Consider the following 16,551-nt stretch of genomic DNA (forward strand, 5'->3'; position numbering starts at 1 on the left):
CTTCCTGCTGTTTGCTGCCTGTGTGTGTGTGTGTGTGTGTGTGTGTGGACGTGATGCGTGCTTGTAATTTGCCTCATGTCAGATAAGAGACTATTTGTGTCTGCCCCTACAATTACAGGCAGAAACAAGAACTCCGTGCACTGTATCCTCACAAAACAAACTGTCCTGCTCTCGGCAGTACTTTTTTTGGGACAAATTGTCAGTTAAGTTTCCTACAGCATCCAATAACAGGTTCCTTTCCTGAAAGTAAGTCTCACTTGCTGGCACAGACGCACTGCTACGGTGAGCTTAAACAGAAACGGCTTCTGCTTCCGTCTCCTCCAGTCTGCCTCCATAACTGTGTCGCGGTTATACAGTTAAAGTGCTAAACAACGTGACAACGTGATAAGTAAAGCATTACGAATACTCAATCAGATTAAATTAGGAAAGCCAAAACCGCAAACAAACAAATCAGAGAAAACAACCAGTCATGCTGCAGTTTACATCCGTGTCCGTTCAAGATGTCATCACTTCATCATTTTATTTGTTTGTGTGAAATCGTCATAACGAGCATGTGAATTCCTAAGATCTTGTGAGAAAAATGTTTTGTGAGTTCCCATTGACCACCAAAGCTTCACTAATCAGTTCTTCATTGAGTTCATCATTGGACGTTTCTGCCAAATTTGAAGAAATTCCCTGCAGGCTTCTTGAATTGGTGAAAACGGATCTTGTTTCTAAATTCCAGTAAACACGTCGGCAGGTGAATTTGTATCTAGCTGTAAACAGAGATATTCACCGGTGAGGGCGAGGTGCTACAGCAGCCAGGAGGTGATGAAGGCTTCAATAAAATAAGATAAACTTTATTATGCTTGGGCAATAGTGCTGCATACAGCTGCAATACATTTAAAACAATAACAGCAAACAGACATCAGTTATACACCAAAGACCGGATAGAAAAAATAACAACATACTACATTATAAAACAGGAGAGAATCGTATAAGTCATAGCGACTGAATACATAAAACAAGAGTACAACAGTTCCTCCTTCCTGTGAACTACAAACAAGGATGAACCCGTTTCCTCGTTGGGAGGAAAGAAAGCTTGAAGCGGTTGCTTTTACTGGCTCTGTAACATCTGCCTGAAGGTAATAGTTTGTATTCAGACGTGAGGCGATGGAGAGTTTTCGCCTTTATTGACGAAATATTTCTGCGTTGACGGAGACAAGATTGATCGTAAAGAGTCACGGAAAGAGAACGTAGACCAAGTTCAGAGCTAAAATGATTAGTCAGTAAAAAAGAAAACTAATTGGCAGCAATTACATCGCTTACTGGTTTAAGACACTTTAAGGCGTGGTCTTGAGACATTTTAAACTAAAAATAATTATACATTTTAGCCCTAATTATTAATAACAATAATGAATAGTTTTGCAAATTTAAGAGCACAAAGAAAAGAAGAAATTGCAAAAATACCTCAAAGCAAAGAGGGATTCCCCTAACTCTCATCATTTTGTTCCACATACAGCTTAACCTCTGTCTCAACAGGTTCTTTCATTTGTGGATTGTTAAATATACTGAAGTTGCGTCTCCAAAGAATTGAATCATGTTGGTTACCTAGACAGAGTTACAGTGGAGTGTCATTGGAAATGTCTCTCGTTCCTATTTCACAGTTATCCTGTGGCCATCTCTCCCAAAAAGCCAAGAAATAAATCACTTCTGGAGTGAACTGCATGGCGGGATGAGAGGAGTATGTAAAGTCTTGTAAAGAATTGTGAGGAAAAAGTCCCTCCATAAATCTGTAATCTCTATAACCTACATAAAAGGCTCCCTGCTAACTCGAAAAAGACCATCAGACGTAAGTAAATAAACCAAAAGAACTAAAGTATAATAGTGGCTCCAACAGTGGCCCTCCTAAAGCAAACCTTGGTAGAGCTCGGATGGCGAACAGGCGTAACAGATAAAGCTTATAAATTAGTTTCGGGGCTTCTTTTAAAACGGCGGTAAAGAGAGATTTCTATGCTGCCATTTTGTTGCTCTGCACAGATCTGAAGCTTGCAAACTGTTGACCCGTTATTATTAATATTATATGTGATATGAGGATTCACACCTGTGATATTTACAGACTTTCCAAACCACACAATCGCCACGCATCGACTGTCAGCATGACACCGGGCAATTAAAAACCCCCGGGAGACTTAACGAAGGCCAATTAAATCCAACCTGACATTTAGAATGTGGACGCACACACATGGAGGAGCGATGTCACTGTGCACCTGGCAGCGGCAGCAGCTGCAGTGAGGAGCTGGAGATGTTTTTTGACAATGTGACCAATGCTGGCAGGGCATCGCTCCGAGAACACTGGCTCATAAAAGACAGGTGGCAGCTGCCAAGTACTTGTTTACTAGGTAAACCTCCACACCTGCCTCGCTCAGTGCAGGTGACTCAATCATCGGTGGAGCATTTACTATTTTGGTGGAACAAGAACACTGGCGGGATATGAAGCGATTGTTATCTAGAAAACATTTTCATATGTGCATCACACACCCTCAGTTTTAATCCTAACGATGCCTCATGTTACATCCTGGGACCGACAGTGAAAACAACCACATTAATAATAGTACATGAAAACAATTCCAACAAGCGGAAATGACAACTTTAGTTTGACTTCACTTCAGCCACTAAAGACTCCACAATTTATCTGAAATAAAATAGATAGACAAGATCACCACAACACAGAAGTGAAAACACACACACACACACACACACACACACACACACACACACACACACACCGTGGGAACCCTTCTCTTGGGAGGTAGTGGTAAAGGTGGGTTGGAGGACTTGCGGGACACCACAGCTCCGATGGCAGAGATTTCCTTGTCAAACATGCCCTTGACGGTGCTGGTGTGGACCAGCGTGAGGTGCGGAGACTCCTTGGCCTGCATGCACGAGCGGATGTACTGCACACAAGACAGGGCAGGGAATCGTTTTAGCGATGCGCATATTTAACCTCACACACACACACACACGGAAAAACAAGCTAGATCCCCTTTTTTATGGTTGTGCTGCATGTTAAAAGTTGGACTTTCATTTTGGTAAATCGGGATACTGCAATGTGAGGCAAAAGCATTGCAGAAAGGATCAGCTAAGGAACATATAGAACAGAATAATTAACAAAGCCATAACAGCTTGTCAGCAGACTTGATCAAATGAACATGCACACAGACCCTTTCCCAAATACTTTGGAATAGTTTAGATTTAAATCAATGCCAGAAAAAGACACGCAACCAACCAAACTAAGCTTTCTGAACTTCAGCTGCACACACGTTTACATACCGAGGCTGCAATAAAAGCCTGCCTTCGGCTTTCGTTTTGTTGGGTTCTAATGTTAAACTGTCCATATACTTCCATTTATACACATCTCTCTGTTTACACCAGCACACTAATGTATGCTTTACCTGCTCTGACCCGTACTGTGCTTCCAGCGGAAAATTGCAATCGTGCTCACTCGGTGCCGTCTTTGTGCGATGCCCTTATGTAAATAGTTTATAACGGCTCTTTCCATGGCAACTGAAAACTCCCCACATAGCTGATACCTTTATCAAACACGGAGCTTTAATATGTGGAGCGCAAACAGAACGATGGGACACCTGTTCACGCGTTCCTAAGTTGCGTGCTTTTATCATTTCATTGTGCCTGATGCACACCATAATAATGGTTATAAACGCATAAACATTCATATTGTAGAAACACAGTCCATCATCTGCTACAGAAATATTATATTTGCGCATTCGTTTGAGTTAAAACCTAAACTTTTCCCAGTAAGACCCAACTATTAACAGGCTTTTAATCGTCACACTGATATTAAACTAGATGACTTTCTCAGACCTAGAACAGTTGTGCTCACCATGCTGTAGATACTTAGAATAAAACAATAAAAAAAAGCTTTTTCATGGAGGACTAGCTCTGCTATTTCCTGTTCCTATTTCTAAGTTACTCACTGACAGACACCTGACCAGGTCCACCGTGTAGCCACTGACCTTGTACTGAATCAGGGGCTGGTCTCCACAGAGGAACTCCAGACAGTGGCTGACCCTCAGCACGTACTGACCCCGCCACTCCTCCTCATCCTCCTCGGGCCCGTGGGTGGTGAGCCACTTCTTCAGGGCCAGCTCCTTCAGCTCCGAGGGGACGCAGGACGACGGCACCTTCAGACTGGCCGAGTCCTGCAAGACAAGTCGGGGAAACGGAGAGATTGATTCAAGAGTTCACTAGCACTTGAAGCGCAAACTGTAACCCTTGTTTAACAACATCTGTTCCTTAAACCTATTTATATTTTCTTAATCTAGACTAAAATATTTCAAGAGGAGGCCGTTGGATGACATAAAATAACAAAGCTGAAGGTTTATAAGACAGTGAAACATGTTCTTCACCACTTTTTCGGTACCGAAACACACAGCTGTTATTAAATAGAATTCTAGATTCATTGCTGTAGGAAACAAGACAAGATTTTGGTTTCGGAATCGTTCTGGTTTTACGTTTGTAGTCCAAGTCGTATCGACCAATCACGATTAAGCAGGCTTTGGTTGAAAGCAGGTAAACGGTCCGTGTGGAGAGCAGTGGCCGAGATGCACTCTCGCAAAACACATCGGCTCTCGTCTGAACGATGATTTCGCTTTTTAGGTTTAACAGTAGCTCGTGAACTGGCTACTTGTGAAACAATCCTGTTGCAGAAGTCACAATTCTGCATCTCGAGTTGCTAATCGAACTGTAAACAGCGAGCGGCTCAAGGAGAAGGAAGTCTTGGCCCAGATGCACGGCGGCTACACTGAAACCCCAGAAATATAGCTCCTCACCCCCAGAGGCTTAACCGCCGATGGGTTCAGAGATTGAGATCAGATAAGCGGAGAAAAGGAGAGAGAGAGAGAGAGAGAATAAGAGATTGATGGACAAGAGCAACACACACACACAGTCTCTGAGTTGATGGACATGCATGTGTTTTGTGGCTGAATGAACACACTGTGCTCTAAAAATGTGTGCAGATGTGCGTGTGTGTGTGTGTGAGAGTCCTCCACAGATTGGCCACAGCAAGTCTAATATGCTTCCTCCTATTTGTAGCTCAGCACTGACCCGATACCTGAGAGGGAGTTATTATTTCCTGGAGGTTGAATAAAAATGTCATTCATTAATAATTAACAACAAAGAAAGTTCACGGCTACTTCGCATTACGGCGGAGCTACGAAAGCAACAGCTCTGGGATATCATGAAAGCACTTTAGTATTTTACTTTCTGAATATTATTTAGATGCTGAGGATAAGATTAGGATGCAGAGAGAGAACAAGACCGGGGTTAACCGCTGAATTATAATGCATAATCCTAATAACACTGAACTTTGGTCATTATCACCTTAGAACAACAAGCCACACCACCACACTTCCTGTTTATAATGTGGCTCATTGTGTCTGAACTCCTAAATAAGACTTCCTGCCAATGTCCACCTGAGCACCGTGGCACAGATGGCCTGTCTTTGTGTGTGTGTGTGTGTGTGTGTGTGTGTGTGTGATGTTGATCAAAGCTGATATACACACACACACAGGTCTGGAGGGACATGACCATCTGTTTTATGATGAAATAACATTATTGATATAACAGAGGAGAAGGAGAGACAAAGACAGATGGAAGAAGACAGTCAGGGAGTTCAGAGAAGGAGCAAAAAGAAGTTCACTTTAATCAGTGCTCGGGTCCCTTGAGCTGCCATGCTACTAATGTGTGTGTGTGTGTGTCTGGGAGGATGGCATAATTTCGCTGATGGTTTTGACCCACTTTAAGTGTGTCACATGACTTGCTAGTTGGGCTCGGTCACATGACTACTGTGGAGCTGCCAACTGTGAGCAGAAAATAAAATAAATAGAAAAAAGAGGCTCAGCGCCCACGCTGGTGGAGTCACATGGCTACTTTCTCTGCTCAAACAAGGTGGTTTTGTCTGCTGCAGTAAGTCACACCGTTATTCTGGTATGTGTGTTGTAGGGTTTCGGCTAAAGGGTTTATGAATAGATTTGACTTTTTCTCGTTCAATTAGTAAAAAGGATGACTAGTGCGAAGATCAAATTATACACCTTCAGACAGCTTTTAGGAGCTCCCTGACAAAAGCCCCGGATCAGAGGCTCCAAAGCTACGTGGGAACTGTTCGAAGACGTGAGCCAAGTAGCTCGCCGATGCGTCGCAGACGCATTCCAGATACCCAACGCGGAGTCTGTCGGGGAGCTTCAGCCAATGAGAGCTCAAGATACAGTTTGAGGGGGGAGACCTGGTGGCTGAAGGCTCGGCTGTAACGAGTCACTGTACGTGTTGCGTTTACAACACGGACCAAAAGTTGCTGTTGTCATGAATAAACATGACACGGTGACTGATCTGACGTTACATGAGGGAAATATTAAAGACGTGTTGAAACAGCGTTTTGTGTGTGTTTTCTTGAGAAAAACCAGTTTGGGGACCTCATGTGGAGACCTGTCGCAAGTCACTCATGTAGTGAGAAAAGCAAATCGACTTAAAGATTACAAAACAACAAGAAATTGGCTTTCTACCAAGAAGTACAAGTATCCCTCCCAGCATAATGTAGTCCATCCAAGTGCTATTTCCCGTAATACTAAACGTAAAGTCATTTAACAATAAGGACCTAATTATGTTTAATTCATTTATTGTGTTTGTACAATTTACTGAAAGGCAAATAGATGTAACCTCAAATAACCATGAGTCCTAAGACAAGGTCTAAGTAAAGAGCATTTAGTTGTTATTATACAGTGGTTTATATTTCATATTAATCTATATTCTCTACCATACATCCATCTCCCTCCTATCAGGGGCCAGGCCACAGGGGCCGTCTCCCCAGCAGCGTTTTCTCAGCTCCTTCCTGGGGAACCGCGAGGCGTTCCCAGGCCAGACGAGATAAATAATCTCTCCTGCGTGTTCTGGCTCTACAGCGGGAGTCTCTCACCAGTTGGACGTGCCGGGAAAACCTTCTAACGGGAGGTTCTCCCAGGAGGCCCCCTGATCAGATGCTCAAAACCAGATCAACTGGCCCTTTCCATAAGAGGTGGAGCGGTATATTCGCTACCATTAAAGTTTAATGTCTCTAATTCAAAATGCATCTTCCCATCATCGTCACGATCTAATGAAATCAAGGATTGTAAAGGGAGAAATACTCCTTGTGTCTCGTCCTATAAGGTTCTTCCCTCTGGCAAATTTCTATATAGAAGAATTGTCCAGGATGTCTGTAACAGGAAGTAGACGTGCATTTTGTTAGATGACTACATTGTACCCATTCTGGTGCAAAACTAACAAATCACATTTTTTGTCGAACAATATTGGATTTTCAGATTTTTCTGCAAATGATGCAGATTAATGATACAGTTAGAGACCAACAATTCCTCAATGTACTAGCTATCCATGACTTTATTGCGTTTTGAATAGTCTTCACTGGTAATCTTAGTGACTTCATTGATTTAAACTGTGTTGCCTGTGAAGGCTAAATTATTTATGTTGCAAACATTTGTGGACACAACACAAAGTACCGTAATGTTGCCGACCTCGTTTGTGGAGCAAAATGTTCTGCCGAGTTGTTTTTATTGTTAGATGACCTAGATCCAACAGTCACCAAAGAGTCTATTTCTTTTTAAAGATTATTATCAATCTATACTAAATAAATCCCCAAACACACCACTGAAACTTTTCCACATTTCCAGCTCTGGACTACAGACTCTCACCTGAGACTGGTCGAAGTGGATAATGACTTTCAGGTCGGTCGGCCGGTCGTTGAGCCCGTCGGTGATGGCCGAGGGCTCCAGCTCTGGGGAGAAGCAGACCTGCAGCCACTCCTTGCACGTCATCATCTGGACCTGTTGCATCCTCTCTTCACTGAGGCGAAACATCTTGCCACGGAAATCCTTCACCTCCTGGTCATTGATGGCATCGAGTTCATGGAGACCTAGTGGTGGAAGGGAAAGGACATCGTTGCAGCACTGGTATGAACAAAGATACGTCATGATTTCAACTGTAACAATATCTAGAGGAGAAGTCTTCATGGTGTGAGAACTAAATGTAATAATCAACAATCTTAACAAACAGGCACGGATCCTGATTAATCTGTTTTTTACATGTGAAAATGAAGCTCGAGAAGTTCAAAGTGCTGTCAAGTGTGACGCTGCATATTCTAGTGTGCATGATTATGCATTTTTAAAGGCAACTAAAGCCTGTGAATTCAAACACCTGTGCAGCACTTGATGCCAGACACACGCACAAAGTAGCAATGAATGTGTAAAAGGGATTACGAGCAGCAGACTCTCATGGGATTAAAGCACAGCCTCCGAATATTCAAACGCCAGAGGTATGAACAGCTGTTAGTCTGATGGTACTTCATCTCTCTGCTCCCTAGAGAGCTTTTGTCTGAGGGTGCCTCACAATAGTCTCTTGGTCATGAAAACAACATTTAGCACTCATATGACCCTCAGCACTCAAAAGAAGGGCTCTGGACCACATTAGCTGCATTGTGTGAGTGTGCAAGCCGCTACGTGCGACTGTATTCCTGGAGAGGAAAAAAACTGAATCATGGTGTGAGTGTGTAATAGTTTGTTACTGTGCTCTGCACAAGGTTAGATTTGTGTGGGGGACTATCCAGACGGGCCTATGGGGTTCCTTTGGAAATCACCACATTACTCTGACAAAAGCCTTTTTAAAGATCACGTCAGAGCAAAGTGGAGCCAGGAGGGGAGGATATCAATATCGTCCGAGTCTCCTTCAATTAAGACTCAGAGCCCTGATCTCTCCCTCTGAAGAAGTCTTGCTGTGACCGAAGGACTTCCGTAATCCTGGATACCTCGGTCGGAAGAGGGCTGAATGCGTCCGTTTGTGTGTGTGACCTTGTGTCACAGTGTGACTACATCAAATGAAAAAAATGGGTGCATGCAACTGGGGCTGCAACAAGATATTATCGTCATTAATCAATGAATCTTTTTGTCTTTAAAATGTCAGCAAATAGTGAAAAATGCTCGTTATGAACTCACACAGCCCGAGGAGATAGATTTAAATCAGTCCAAAGACAAAGAAAGGCAACAAATCTTCACATTTGAGACGATGGAACCAGCCAATGTTTGCCTGCAACTATTTTTGATGATTGATGCAGCAGCTTATCATTTTTTCAGAGTTTTCCTTGAACTGTAAACTAATCGTTACAGCGATAACAGCTACTGCACTGCTGGCATATACGACATAGATATACGAGTCTAACTCTAGATCTTTTGTGTCGAATAAGTCTTTTTTTTAACCTTACGCATGAATGAATATTGAGAGTTCCAACAAATGTTTAATCACTTCAGAGGACTGGGCTGTGCTACAGTACTCATCGATCCCCTCTGCTCCTCACCAGAGACAACGCAAAGTGACAGGTGATGGAAGACATGTCGGGGAGAGATGTCCAGTCGATCCTCGCGCTTCCCTATCAGACCGGGACCGCTGATGGGAGCCAGCTGCAGACGGCCTCGCGTCTGACGTCTGCGGTGAATGTGCCGAGTAGCACAGATACTTACCATACTGGAAGAGGTGCTTGAGGCGCGTCGTGTGTGTGTGTGCGGAGAAATTTACCGTCCCGCTTACCAACTCTTAAGTTCCTTTTCTTTATTGGGAATGTCAAACAGGGACAGCACACGGATCAATCAGGGAGGGAGTGATGTGTGTGAGAGCTTGTATGATGGCCTGCTACTTTAAATTAGAGGAAAAGGCCTTTAAACAGGGATCCCGTCTTACCCTTGCTGATGAGCACGCCGATTTTGGAGTCCAGCAGGCGCTCTGCTCGGCCGCAGTTGCGCGTCACCAGCTTGAGGACCGGCAGGAAAGGGCGAACGTCGCACAGCCGGCGCGTTTCGTCCTCCAGCTCTTCGTGCACAGCGGCCTGGTTGACGCACTCGAACATGTGGCTCTCCATGTCGCCCAGGGAGGGAAACAGTGGGAACGACTGAGCCTGCTTCCATAAGAGCTGGAGGGGAGGAGAAGAATCAGGGTGCTTCTGCACTACAAAACCACAGGGAGTGTTTTCATTGTCTCCTTTAATATAAACCTAATTAGAATATGTGCAACTAGAATAAACAGCATTCTTATTATATATATATATATATACACCTGCAGAGAGTAATCTTAACTATCAATTAATCGTTGCATTGATATAAGCTACTGCATTGCTGGAATATACGATGCAGATCTTTCCCATCAAGTAAGAAAGTCTTTTAACCTCACGCATCAATAAATATTCAGAGTTTCATCAAATGTTTAATCACCTCAGAGGACTGAGCTGTTTTATCGTCTCCATTAATCTAAATCTACACCTAGTTAGAATGTGTGCAAACGGAATAAACAGCATCCTTATTATATATATATATATATATACACACACAGTATATATATATATAAATAATATATAATGGTTTGTGGACTATCTCAATGCTTCTGGTGAATCATGACCTGAGAAGTGAAATGCCTGATTCCCATTAGGGACAAAACTAATCACAACAACATGGAACAATGACGTAACAATCATGACTCACGGCAAACATGACACAGCTTCTGGGTGAGCCGATCAGGATGTGAATAATGTTTACCGCCGTGATTCATGTCCACTGTTCAGCCACAGCGTGATCACAGGGTTTGTCAGGTTCAATGCGTTTGTCTGAGGTTACACAGTGATGCCTGCAACAGACCGGAACAACAGAACACTCTTGCCCTCCAAACAAATATCTTCCTGTCCGGGGAACACTTGTTATTTCACGGCATGTTGAGACGAACCACAGAACAAACCTGCTTTAGAAAAAGTATCGCCGCGCTACATCTGTAGTGATGAAACTTACAATCGTTTCCTGCAACTTAACAAGACTTCACATCTTTATTAGTATGAATGAAATGCAGTCATTCAGCAGCCTGCTCCTCTTGATAGCTGATAGAGTCTGGTATGAAGCTGCTCCTGGCTTCCTCTTATCAGTCCCCCCCCCTTCCATTTATAAGTCTCCTCTCTACTTCTGGCTTAAGTGACATATCATTTGTCATAGCTTTCCGCTGCGTCTCTACACGCTTCCCTCGGGGAACGAAGACCTTTCACGTGTGCTTTGTCAACAGATGTCTTTTCATTCACGAATACACTCTCAACATTTAGTCCTGATGAATGTAAAGACCTGAACATGGGAAGAGACCTGCCTCATTGTATAGTTCCAGGAAAAACATTATTGCTAAGAAGGAACGTCTAAAGCAAAATCATTCTGTGTCTTTGGTCACACACCCCGACTTGTTTGTTTGCTATTCAGAACAACCTCCTCAGGCTTTTATTTTACAGAGCCTGCATGTCTGGGGAAAACATGTTTGAGGTTGTGTATCAATGCAGGGGAAGTTGTCTACGTGGATCTAAATATAAACGAATGCAGCTGTGAGAAGGTTGCACACCGAGTAAACTGCACAAATAGAAATGCAATCATTACAACGGCCCTAAATACAGACGGGAATAAAATACCAACTCTGCAAAACGCATCTTTTTTTAAACTCAAAAGCCATTCATGAAGCTGTTGTAACGAAACACATTATACTGTAATGTGTTTCTCTGACGTGGATATTTCAATGCAACAGCTTTCAATACAGTTTAACAAAACACCAGCACATAGTCAAGCCTCAAGTTAGGTTGTATTTCTTGCAGGGCTGTATCCTATTTCACCGCCTCGCATCGCACAGATGTTTCCATTTTTCTGGGCCACCTCCGTGTAGTTTAAATCAATAGCTGAATCCCATCACAGGGGCGACAATAACCCCCAAACATTAAGACTATCATCTTAATTACCTACACAAACTTTGTGGCACTTCTTTAGACAACGTAAGCCATTCCCTTGACAACTTCTAAAAGACCCATCAAGTCTGTGACTTCTGACATCTGCTTCACAGAATCTGCTGCAGTCACACATGTCATGAGGTATTTGCGTTCTGAAGAGCAACAGCTACTCGCAAACAAAAAAACACAAGCCAGCCGGCCACAACAGCCACCTCCGTCATAGTAAAGGCATCAGATAATAACTGACCAGCTGGGTGACGTGTGTCCCTTTAAATATGCATGTCTGTGTGTGTGTGTGTGTGGGATGTAGACTGTGTTTTCAATTAGACAACAGGCCATGTGAGGACAATAACATGGACACACAACAAGTAAATACATGGATTGTATCTCCTTTAAGTGTGTTGAAAGTTGATTTTATTAATCATCCGTAGTGTCGTAACCACCTCGCCTTCAGCAGCAACATGTGGCTGTAAGTATCCCCGGTGCCACTCACCAGTTTGATGCGCTGAATGGTGGCCTCGCGTGGAACGTCCATCTGGATGTAGATACCGGTGGGCAGCAGGAAGTCCACAGTGATCTGGTCCAGAGCGTGGCCGGCCAGGTGAGAGTGGGCTGCCCATATGTCCAGGAGGTCTGTCATGGCAGGAGGCATGGCAAAGGGCACCACACGCCACCTCAACCATAAGGACCTGGAGGGACAGAGGACAGATATATTTGTTCTCAATCGGTCATTCGGATGCTTGAAGGCTGTGTTTTTGAGATAAGCACAAATCAGCCTTTAAAAAGGTAATTACAGTGGAGAAAATGACAGCCGGGGTTAGAGGGCTGACAAAACAGCAGCTTCAGAGCTAATACAAAGCATTGGTTCTCACAAGTCACTCATCCTCTCAACAAACAATGAGCTCTGCCCACCGTCAGCGGGCTACACTCCCGTGTTGTTCCGGCTGATGACACTTTCCCCGGAAACCTTGCTGCTCATCTGGTGTTCCAGTCAGCCATTAGGCCATTCCTCAAAGGTTGTTTAGGCTGATCTGAGACTGGTTTAAACAATCAACAAGACAACTGCAAGTTGAAGTCACAGAGCTGAGATTTTAAAAACTGATCATATCAATTCACAGTAAAAAGTTTGAAGAAAGGCTTTTCAAGAAGTAAAATGACAGCTATGCAAACACGTCTTCTAAATAACTAACTAGTTGACCGGCTCAAATGATTCAGTGTCACCGAGTCCCTTTGGAGGCAGCACTGCGCCGAGTCCAGCAGGAGGCCGCTGGCTTTAACTTGGGTGAGGGCCAGTGCTCAGAGGAATGCCCACTAAGCAAACAGAACAAAAGGTCAGCCTCCCCTCCTCTCATCTGCACACCCAACACACACACATGCACACAGCCTGGGACCGTTCCTCATGTTCAAAAGCACTGGCTGAGAAAAGTCTATTTCTGTCTGCAACTGAGACGTGCACAGGACTCAACATCCAGCACATGCAGTACCCATGACTTATAGACCAATAGACATGCCACTCACGGACAAGGAACACACGTGGACACACAAACAGATGCATGTTAAATGCACAGAGCTCCATGGAGCTGCAGTAAGTGGCTTTTCCCAGCTGCTGGTGTAAAAAGTGCCCACAGCCTGGTTTCCATTTGGGCGTGTGCCTCAACCACAGCTGTACCGTCACGCCACTTCCACCTGCCCTTTTTCTCATTACCCAGTCCTCAAGTGGGCCTACAGAGCATTAACTCTTCCACTCGGCCGCAGGTCCATCATCTCCATTTCGTCTCGATTCCGCCCATTAAAAGTGACAGCCCTGATTGCCACTAATGGTCTCTCCCCCCTCTAAGTTAAGTGCTCGAGCTACCGGCAGATCGGCCGCATTTATGCCGTGCGCCCCGAGGACGGTGCAGTAAATCTGCTGTGCATTTGGAGCCACGATCTCGGGACACTCACCATTATCGGCCACGCAAAACGGAAGCGATCTCTCGTGTGTGTGTTTCTGTGAGCTGCTCAAACATCTCCTAAAAAGGGACTTTGCACTTACTGCTTGCGATCAGGGGCGACGCAGGACATGATCAGGTTCACACAACCACTTATATTAACATTAACATGCAGGAACGTTTATGTATGAAATTGCCTCCACATACATCGAGATGGTGTTACACACACACACACACACACACACACACACACACTTCCTGGCGGCAACTAGACAAGAAACCAGTCAAACGAACGGTTAAAAAGGGAGGCGGCAGACAATGGCTAACGTCACAAAGGTGCACAGTTACACACATGAAAAGTAACACGACACCCAGCGTGTCTGTCTGATGTGTTGACAGCACTGGGAGCTCAGGGGATGGATGAACAAGCGTGTGTGTATGTGCATGCACGTCTACAAACACGTCTTCACACCAGACAGCTTGAATAGAGTCTCATCCTGCTGGGATGGAGACGCACTCTCTCTGTGTCTCTCTCTCTCTCACACACACACACACACACACACACACACACACACACACACACACATTATATTCACAGGTGAGCAGGGTTATTGAGGGTATGGTGGCAGACAGCCAGAGGTCTGCTGCAAGGTCAGGTTTCAGCGGGTGGATCAGTGGGGGAACAGGCAGGGTTTGCGAGATCGGGGAGAAAAGAGAGTTTCATGTGACAACAAACAGACGGGCTTGAAGGGATCGGCCAACATTAGCAGAATGTTTCACTCCGGAGCCTCCGGGGTCACAGCTCCCGGGAACACTTCAAAGGACTATTTGTGTTGGAAGGTGCAGAAATATGACCCTGCTTACATGTGCTTTGCCTGGTTTTCTCTGCAGGCCGAGGCATATTTTGTGTTTACGTAAACAACTGTAATTCAATGCATTTGTCGCAACTTTGGGTCCTGATTTTCTTCAGGTAGGAGGTTCATTGTTGATCTGAATGCGCCCCCCGCTCGTTTCTTTTCACAAACTTAAAAATACAGCAGCCTGGGAAGAAAGATAGAACCGTCACCCCGATCACGGCTTTAAATCTTCATGTCTGATCAAATCTGCGGATGCACTGAAAAAGGGGGACTGTTTGTAAATCAAAGGAGAGCTGGTAGATCAGAGGGAAGCATGCTGGTTTCATTCAAATGGCCTTCACTTCTGAAGAAGAGAACACAGAGCGACACGCAGGACGATACGACCACAAAAAAAAAAAAAGTCCAGCCTCTGTTAACACAGACGAGGCAAATCATTGCCTGTGATGGAAGCACTGGTTCTTCTGAATCCAGTGACAGTGACATGTTGTGAAGGCCCAGATGTATTTATGGTTATTTAAACACTGGTGTTACTCAGCACTCTCTTTCTAAAGCTCCCTCTGTCTGACAGTCGGAGGCCTGTGAGGCTCTTTACAATGGAGTGTGTGTCCACACGTCTCTGTGTGACTGACTGACTGAAAAAGAAGGGCCAACATAAATAGTTTGTTTGCGCGTGTGTGTGTGTGTGTGTATAAAAAAAAGCTCATGGCTGGTGATTAAGGGTCCCGTGACACATTTTCTTCCACAACGTTGTAAAAATAAAGTTCACAAAGAGGATCCCAGACCTCGTCACCTCCCCGCTACAAACACTGTACTGCAGCAAAGTGTGGAGACGATCACACAGGCAATACCGAGACCGCCTGAGTCAGCGTTTCCACCTATGGGCAAGCAGAATGAGAGAGAGAGCGTGTGTGTGTGTGTCAATTTGAAAAGACTCCCATGTCTCCACCCATCGCATCTTTCAAAGAAAGAAGAGACAATTATGTTTACATCTCACAGAAACACTTTCATTTATTGGTGCTGAAATGATTTGGTTACCTGATGAGTTAAAGTCATTCAACAAGAATTCTCTAGCTAGATGTTACACATACTATATATACACCTTTCTCTGTATTATCTCACAGTAAATTGAATATATTTGGGGTTTAGACTGTTGGTTGGAACAAAAAAAGTTATTTAATAAAGGCCTTTAGGAAGTTCAGACAGGTTTTGTTCAGTTTTCAAATAATTTACAAACTAATCGATAACCCGATTAACTGAAAGCAGAACAATCAATCAATCAACACACTCAATAATTGCAGCCCTGATTTTACCACGACATTGGTTTGTTAGTGCCACCACCACATATCCCGTTTCACTCTCAGCCGCTAACCGCAGAGGCACAGAGCGAAGCACACCGATCATGACGCTGCAACACGACAAAGCCAGACGCTGCTGAGCTGCACCCACGCAGTCTGTAGACTAAACGTTGTTAAAGTCACAAGAGGCAAGGATAGAAACCTGAAAGCATCCCAGCTACAGCACGCGGTCCATTCACTTAAAAAGGGACACGTTCCTCTCTTAATCAATGATTACTAAAAACTCAGCTAAGGGACGACCTCTCTCAGAGCGGCAGAGAGGAATGAAAAGTCAGTGTAGCTTTGGGCTCAATATACTTACTGTGTTAATATCTGGCTGACTATTAGTGTGTGTGTGTGTTGGTCTGTGCCTGACAGAAAGGCTGTATGTTTGTGTGGGTGGTGTGTGGATAAGCGGTCAGCTGGTGTGTGCGTGTGTACTGTGGCTGGAGTGCATGTGAGTCACCAGTGGAGCACTAACTGTATTTAGGAGTGGACTGTAGACAGTAAACACACATTCAGGTGGAACGGTCACTAACTCTCTCTCTCTCTCACACACACACACACACACACACACACACACACACACACACACACAC

General features: G+C 44.3%; 1 protein-coding gene across 1 annotated transcript; it reads right to left on the bottom strand.

Annotated features, from left to right (window-relative positions):
- Positions 1-8: 8 nt before the first annotated feature.
- On the bottom strand, positions 9-16,522 carry pik3cb (phosphatidylinositol-4,5-bisphosphate 3-kinase, catalytic subunit beta). Its single transcript, XM_031861100.1, has 5 exons — positions 12,324-16,522; positions 9,775-10,003; positions 7,740-7,960; positions 4,017-4,202; positions 9-2,936 (listed from the first exon to the last, which is right to left on the bottom strand). Exons 1-5 carry the CDS (start codon positions 12,480-12,482, stop codon positions 2,655-2,657), a joined length of 1,077 nt encoding a protein of 358 aa, XP_031716960.1. The 5' UTR covers positions 12,483-16,522; the 3' UTR covers positions 9-2,654.
- Positions 16,523-16,551: the final 29 nt, after the last annotated feature.

Source organism: Anarrhichthys ocellatus, unplaced genomic scaffold, assembly GCF_004355925.1.
Source record: "Anarrhichthys ocellatus isolate YVR2014 unplaced genomic scaffold, GSC_Weel_1.0 scaffold24, whole genome shotgun sequence".
NCBI classification, from domain to species: domain Eukaryota; kingdom Metazoa; phylum Chordata; class Actinopteri; order Perciformes; family Anarhichadidae; genus Anarrhichthys; species Anarrhichthys ocellatus.

Coding starts and splice junctions, on each gene's coding strand:
- pik3cb (XM_031861100.1), bottom strand. CDS start 12,482: ATGCCTCCTGCCATGACAGACCTCCTGGACATATGGGCAGCCCACTCT. Junction 7,961..9,774: donor CGGCGTGCTCATCAGCAAGG/GTAAGACGGGAT, acceptor TTCCACCACTAG/GTCTCCATGAACTCGATGCC. Junction 2,937..4,016: donor AGCCCCTGATTCAGTACAAG/GTCAGTGGCTAC, acceptor TCTTGTGTGCAG/TACATCCGCTCGTGCATGCA.